The sequence below is a fragment of the Populus euphratica genome, unplaced genomic scaffold (genome assembly GCF_000495115.2).
Source record: "Populus euphratica unplaced genomic scaffold, PopEup_1.0 scaffold2797.1, whole genome shotgun sequence".
NCBI classification, from domain to species: Eukaryota; Viridiplantae; Streptophyta; class Magnoliopsida; order Malpighiales; family Salicaceae; genus Populus; species Populus euphratica.
The window spans coordinates 7,568-15,869 of NW_011502590.1; the positions used below are offsets into that span (position 1 = coordinate 7,568).

General features: G+C 29.3%; 1 protein-coding gene across 1 annotated transcript; it reads left to right on the plus strand.

Annotated features, from left to right (window-relative positions):
* Positions 1-3,966: 3,966 nt before the first annotated feature.
* On the plus strand, positions 3,967-6,472 carry LOC105119316 (asparagine--tRNA ligase, cytoplasmic 1-like; the record flags this gene model as incomplete). The annotated part of the gene is made up of 6 exons (XM_011017445.1): positions 3,967-4,126; positions 4,276-4,866; positions 5,300-5,556; positions 5,634-5,763; positions 5,885-5,943; positions 6,077-6,472. Coding segments are annotated over 6 exons (1,381 nt in total), but the record flags the coding sequence as incomplete, so codon positions are not given.
* Positions 6,473-8,302: the final 1,830 nt, after the last annotated feature.

Genomic DNA, 8,302 nt, shown 5'->3' on the forward strand with positions numbered 1-8,302 from the left:
TTGTTGTTGTATTATTGTTATTTATAATTTGTACAATTAACCTCCATGTGGTTCGACCCTAGTCTTGCCGGGTTATTTATTACTTCGACACTCCTACACTTGGGAGAAGACATCAATCTTTTAGTCATGCCAGCTACTGATATATTCTAAGACAAAAATAAACTAAAATAATACCTTTTTATTGTTTTCTTTGAGGATGAAACATGTGTAGTTCAATTTGGGAGAAATAAGAAGTTCTTTATTGTTTGTCGAAGAGAGAAAGAGTTTCATGATTGGTTGTTTGGTGTCTCTATTTGTTATAGTACTAGTCCATTGGCCCACGCTACGCCATAGGCTGGATAATTTTTTTAAAATATAAAAAAAGTATTAAGAGCTTGAAGAATTCTTTAATTGTTTTATTCAACTTGACTTAATGGGTCAAATTTGAAATCTCGCAATTTAACTATTTATCTAACTCGAGTTTCAAACTAAATCATGCAAGACTTAGCCCGAATTAAATTGATTGATTTCATGGATCCAAATGCAATCTTGATAATGGGTAAAAACATGGCTTAACTTTTGATAAAATTTCAAGATGATAACTCTTTTAACAAAAATTATTAAGACAATGACATATTTAATCAATCTCAGTCCGCCATTGAACCATGTTGTGGACTCTATTGAGTTTACTAATTTTTTTTTTATAAAATATATGGTAACAAAATTATACACCAACCTAAAAACAAAAACTTATCTGAGACAATCATAACTTTGCAAAAAAAAATAAAAATCATATAGTTTATTCCTCAACTAATCCAATATTGAAAGATAAAATCAAGAAAAAAACTATTAAAAACAATTATTAAATAAAATATCAACCTAATACCATAGTTATTAGACCCGACCCATTAACCCAACAAGAAAATTAAAAAAAAATTAAGGCTTTAATTTCTCACGTTAAAAATTTAAGAAATAATTCATGTGGATATAGGTTATACATGTTGTAAATAATGAACTTTAAAAAATTACTTTAAAAGATTTTTTATATCATATTAAAAAGATATTATTTTTTCCTTTTAAGTTGAAGTATTTAAACTAAAAATTTTTCTTATCTCATATTGAAAAAACACAACTTTCTTCTTGTAAACATATAATATATATATATATATATATATTAATGGGTTTTCAATCCCATATTGAAAATCAAAAGTTTCTTCTGGTGTTTATATAGTGAACTTTGATAAGAGTTGGTAACCAATAAAGAAAAGATAATAAGCTTGTGCGTATAATTTTAAATCGAGTTAGTGAAAAACCAGTGATTAACCCCCAATGCACGCAAGACAACACTTATGTTACATGTACATAACCTTGTCTTTCTTGACAATTTATTCTATTCCACATTCATGCCATATAAAAAATATGCATCTCTAGCAATCCAATGATCCTTTTGTCTATTAATTGATTATTCAACCTATTTAGAAAAATTGTAACCTTAAAAAAATTAACATAATCTAATTAAAATATAAGCTCAAATTTTATTTTTTTTAAAATAACATATTAAATAATGCTTATCATTAAAAAAAAATCAAAATTTATAAAGAAATAAAAAAAGCTTGGCTACGCCAAGCCTAGAGTTTGGCCCATGCCTAAAAGCCCCATACACGGGCTTTAATTATATTTTTGTTAGATACTGGGGCGGACGACAATTTAAAAAAGAAGAAGAAGAAGTTGTAGGCAACACGTCGCTTATCATACCTAGATTCCGGCCGTTATAATAGCTAAAAAATCAGGGTAACTGATTTTTTTCTTCTTGAAATTCATTCTCAACCTAAAACACTTAAAAACCACCCTAATAATCTTTTTAAACTAATCCCTAACTTTCAAAAGCATAAAAAACCGGTCAAAAATTCAAAATCAACCAGGAAACCAATTTCTTTCCTATACCAGAACTTGTTTTTTTAAGAATTTTCAAGGTAAAAAAACACTCAAGTCTAAATTCCTCCATCATATGGAACCATTTGGAATAAAAATATAACATTTTAATTGTTATAATTGAAGAAATGATATTTCTCTCTTTCTAGGCTGGATTCTAGCCATTTTATCTCTCTCATTTCACCCACTAAGGACTGAAAAATGATGAAAATGAATGCCTTGTTTGTGTGATAAAAAGTGGTTTCCAAGAAACCACTTTTCAAATTTTCATGTGTCATGTGTTTGTTTGTCATTAGAAAATTTGGTTAATGAAAAACAGTTTCCAGTTAAAGAAAAATTTGACTTGATTTTCAGGAAAGTGTTTTCCTTTTATTTTGGGCATACTTTTCTGGAAGTTATGAAAAATTTAGAAATATCATATTATTTGCTAATTATATTAAATTTGGTCCTTAAACTTTGCTATATATATATATATTATTTTGATTTTTTTTTCAATTCCCTTAGAATTTGATTTTTATATTAATTGTTGTCCTCATTTTTATAATTTTTATTTACTTTCTTCTTATTATTTTTAATTGAATTTTTTTATCTATCAAATTTGATCCTCATTCTTTTGATTTTTATTTATTTTATTTGAAAGAATTTATGAAATGATAATTATTATTATTTTAATTTCTTCATCTTTAATTTTTTTATTTGTTAGATTTGATCTTTATTATTTTGATTATTATTTATTTTATTTGAGATAATTTATGAAATTATTTTTTTTCAATTTCATTCTCATTCAACTTTTTAATTTGTAGGATATATTTAATAAACTTGAAAAAAATAAATTATTAATAAATTATTTTCCTGCTCATTTTTCATGACATAACCAAATACTGAAAAGTATTTTCCAATATATTTTCCATTACATTGCCAAACATGTAAAAATAATTCACTTTCTTAGAATTTACTTTTCAAAAAAAATTACTTTACAACAAACAAACAAAGCCGAAATTTAGTACCGAAATGTAATTGTTAAAAATGAAAAAAAAATAGAAGACAAAAATATATTTTATAAATAAATTTGAACACACCACCCTTATTTTTGCATTTTAATCTCTTATCTTTCAATTCAACCTTCACACACAAACAACATTCAATTAAGCTCTATTTGGACTTAATTACACAAAAAAAATTCAAAAATGAAATTAAAAATTTTAAAAAATATTATTATTATAATTGACAATAAAACATTAAAGGAGGAATAGTAAAATTATATACATTGAGAAAGGCATGTGGTTTATATTGGGATACTATGGTCATTTCATTATATTTAAAATTTGTCTTTGATGAAGCTGTAAATTATAATTTTTAAAAATTTGATAAGCAAATGTAATTTTTGTGAAATTATAATAGAATGTCATAGATTATTTTTTCTTAAAAAATTAAAGGACTCCTAACATGAAATTAAATATTTTAATATGTATTTATTTCTATACTTCCCCCGTTTCATTTGTAGTTATCAAGTTTTTTTAATATTTTCTGACATCTTTAATAAACAAACAGATTGAATTTTAAGTTTATAATAATTCCTTTTTACTGTTAGAGGACATAAACATGTTAATAATAAATTGCATTTTTTTACGTTAAAAAGTAATTTTGACCCACCGTTGACCAGTAGTGACCTAATGCATGGGCTCCTAGGAGAATCAAAAGATACCAAGCGTTAAGAATCCAACCTGTAAATGGTGGGGCACTTATTCCCTCATAATCAACGGACGCGGAAAGAACCGATCAAACGCTCTGTTCAGCATAGAAGTAAATCAGACCAAAGAATATGATGACACGTATGTTATTTACTATGGCCCTCACTGCCGCTTTTATTCATCTCTCTCCTTTTTCACCCAATCACAAATAAAATGTGGAGGGAGTGCATGGAAAGCTTGAATTAGGGCATCGTTGCAGTTTTCTCTGCCTAGAACAAAACCTTAGCCACCAATGGGAGACCCGGCCACGCCGCCAGCATCAGAACTCGCAGCGATGGCCATAATCGACGGGGCATCTCTTAAGCACCGTCCCTCCTGAGGGTACAAAGCAGAAGATTGAGCTCCGTGTTGAAAGGGTGCTCCATGTAGGCCCCACCGATCCTGCAAAGTACCCGATTCCCAAAACGAAGCTCTCTCTTGAGTTTTTGAGGGATCATATTCACCTTCGGCCCCGAACTAACACGGTATTATCGAATTCTTGCTTCTTTGTTTATTCTAGTTTGTGTTATTGAATCCTACTAATTCTTGTTTTGAAAGCATAGGCACATGTATGTATGTATGTACTAGCGTTTTTTTTTTTTTCATTATGTTGTTGACAGATGTTTCTTTGTAGATTTCTGCAGTTGCTCGAATTCGCAATGCACTTGCTTTTGCCACGCACTCTTTCTTTCAAGAGCATGGTTTTCTATACGTTCACACCCCCATCGTCACCACAAGTGATTGTGAAGGTGCCGGTGAAATGTTTCAAGTTACTACCTTGATTAATGAAGCTGAAAAGCTGGACAAGGAGCTGATTGAGAACCCTCCTCCTACAGAGGCTGACATAGAAGCTGCAAGGCTTACTGTTATGCAGAAAGGTGAGGTTGTTGCTCAACTCAAAGCTGCCAAGGCAACCAGGGACGATATTAGTGCTGCAGTCGCAGGACTAAAAATAGCCAAAGAGGATCTCTCAAGGCTGGAGGAAAGAGCTAAGCTTAAACCTGGTATCCCTAAAAAAGATGGCAAGATTGATTATGCTCAGGATTTCTTTTCTCGTCAAGCTTTTTTGACCGTCTCTGGCCAACTTCAAGTTGAAACATATGCCTGTGCTGTCACTAGTGTCTATACATTCGGACCAACCTTTAGAGCTGAGCATTCTCACACTTCAAGGCATTTGGCTGAGTTTTGGATGGTGGAGCCTGAAATAGCATTTGCTGATCTTCAGGTATATTACCACGTGCTGTTCTAATTGGTTTATCTGGCTCTTGTACACTCTTAAGACCCTAGATCTCTAGAGTTTGTGCCAGTAATTGCAGGATTTGGTCTTCATTTAACCGAATTGTTAGTGATGTGTTGTTTATCAACGAATTTGCTTAACTACATGATTTATATTATATGCTATGGATCTGTTCAGCTGTCTCATAAAGTATGGCGTTGGGACTCCTATTTTGTGTTTATAAAAACACTATTTTTGAATAAAGACCAACATCTTATGTGTGAAGCAAAGGTTAATTCTTTTAATGTCTCTCTGGATTTTACTAAAGTGAGGGAATCATTTGTGCTTGACATGGAGTAGGATGCTCCCTTCCCTATTTGTTATGTATATATGTTATGTAAAGTATATTTCAGTTGTGAGCAGATTTTGCATGATTTTGTAGGATGACATGAACTGTGCAGAGGCATATGTGAAATATATGTGTCAATGGCTACTCGACAAGTGTTTAGATGACATGGAACTTATGGCAAAGCTTTATGATAAAGGTTGCATTGATCGTCTAAGAATGGTTTCTTCTACCCCTTTTGAGCGTATTTCTTACACAGAAGCAGTGCGACTGCTAGAGGAGGCAGTGAGGGGTGGTAAGGAGTTTGAGAAGAATGTGGAATGGGGGATTGATTTGGCATCCGAGCATGAAAGGTATGGAAATCTGCCTCCATAGCACATTCTGTCCATTTGATTTGCATGCACCAATGGCTTGGTTTGTCTATATACAGATACTTGACAGAGGAGATATTTAAGAAGCCTGTAATTGTGTACAACTATCCGAAAGGAATAAAAGCTTTCTACATGAGGCTTAATGATGATTCAAAGACAGTGGCTGCTATGGATATCCTTGTACCAAAGGTAAACCTTTCCCTGCACACATTTTAAAGTTTGTACGCCATGTGCTCAGTTCTTACATGTAACATGGTAGTTATTTGCCTACCTTTTTTCCCATTCAAATCGGAGTTGTGGTTTATTGCAGGTGGGAGAATTGATTGGTGGAAGCCAAAGGGAGGAGCGCTATGAGGTTATTCAGCAGAGGTATGGGGAGTCTGCTTGAATGGTCCAACATTAGATTATGCAAAGTAACATGCTCCGTTGTTTTTCTTTTAACTGTAAGTTATGCCCTGACGAGTGCCTTTTTTTTTTTTTGTTGGGGCATTCTCCATTGCAGAATTGTTGAGATGGGACTGCCGCTTGAGCCATATGACTGGTACCTTGACCTGAGACGTTACGGGACTGTAAAACATTGTGGATTTGGCTTGGGCTTTGAGAGGATGATACTTTTTGCCACTGGAATTGACAATATCAGAGATGTCATCCCATTCCCCAGATACCCGGGCAGAGCAGATCTGTGATATTTTAGTTGATAGTATACACAACAATGTTTTCACTTTGCCTATAGAATTCAACGGTCTGTTCTGCTCTACTTCCCAACCTAAATTGTTTGGTTTTTGATGCAGACCTAATTTGCAAACTCAAATCATAGGTGGTGAGGTTTTCTTGTTTTGTAAAACGTATTTTATGCTATATGGTCAACGATGCTGCTTGAGATTTTCTTCTGGCGATATTTGTCTGTCTCCTATTGCAGTTTTTGGGTACTTACAGCCTCAGCTAAGGCTAACTCTTACCAGTATCATTGAAGCTAACTGGCTGATTCTCACCGGTTACTTAATTCGAGTTTGCTTCCTGCAACATTTGTTCTTACCTTTACACCTATTGTTTTCTGGAAATAAACAAAAGATATTAAAACACTTTGATTATATTAAATTTTAATTTTAATTTTTTGTTACTGTTATGTATTTTGTTTTGATTTTTTTTTAATTTTATCTTTTGAAATTTGATTTTTATATTAATTTTAGTTTTTGATTTTTTAGTTATTACTTTTTTAGTTTTTTTAATTAAAATTTTTTATCTATTAACTTTGTTTTTAAATTTTTTCATTACTATTTATTTTATTTAAAATAATTGATTAAATTATATATATTTTAATTTTTTAATGTTTTTACTTGTTAGATTTAATTTTTATTATGATTATTATTATTTATTTATTTTAAATATTTAATGAAATAAGATGTTTTTTAAATTTTATTCTCCTTTAGTTTTTTTATTTTATGTTTTAAATTTGGTTTTTAATTTTTTAATAAACCTAAAAGTTATGGTGGGACATAGTAAACTTGTAAGATTAAGAGAGTGTTCGAGAAAGAAGGTAATTGTTTATAAAAATATTTTTTATTTAAAAATATATTAAAATAATATTTTTTTATTTTTTAAAAATTATTTTTGATATTAACATATCAAAAAATATAATAAATAAATAAATTTTAATTTTTTAAAAAATATTTTTAAAATATAAAAACAAACAAGATTTAAATTAATTGAAATATTTAAACTATTCAGTAATAAATTATGATATTATAATGTGAATAAATATGTACTATGTTATTTGAATTAAATTGACTATGAAGCACAAAAACTTATTATAATAGCTTTAATAGCTAGATTAATATAAAAAAGATAAATACTATTTTAAATTTTATATAATTTTATATTTGTATTTATTTCTATTTAAAAGTTACATAAAAATTAATTAATTTATATATATTTGACACCATTGAATAATATGTAATAAGATAAAATCTTCATTACTATCCGATCTACAATTTTTTATATATAATTATGTACATATAATGACAAAAAAACAAATACAAGTTTTCTTTAAATAAAAATTGCAATATTGTTTCTAATTAAATTTACTTAGGATGAAACTTGTGATTAGACAATAACTATTTCTATAAAAAAAAAATGCAGATTTTAGATCTTGAATCCTAAAAAAAAAATTTACTTTCTCCAAAAAGCACCACCTCAAAAAAAGCACATGAGTTTTTGAGTTAGAAGGAAATGAAGAAAGAAATAAACAAAGTAATAAATAAATAAAATGAATAAAAACCTCATAAGAGAAAAGAAAAATAAATTGCAGGAACTTGAATATATAAAGCTAACCATCATTCACAATGCTCATGACCTTTTTAATTATGTAAAATTTGAATCATATTTAAACATATAATCCCAATCCTAGATAGATGTTGATATAAAGTAAGGAGATTTTATTTAATTTTAATACAAGCTAAACTCTTTTTTTATTGATGCTACATGAAATCCTGGGCTAATCTTATAAATTTTTTAAAATTAATTATTTTATTAAGGGCTCTTGTTTTAAATAGAACTAAGTCTTTTGGTTCCATTTAAAATCTATTATTCAATCGGTTTTTCTTAGTCAATTATGATTCTTAATCGTTTGATCAAATGCTTCCTCAAATCTTTTAGTTAATTGAGACTTTTTCAATAAAATCAATATACTATACTCAATTGATTTTAACTCTTTTTTTTAGTTTGTTAG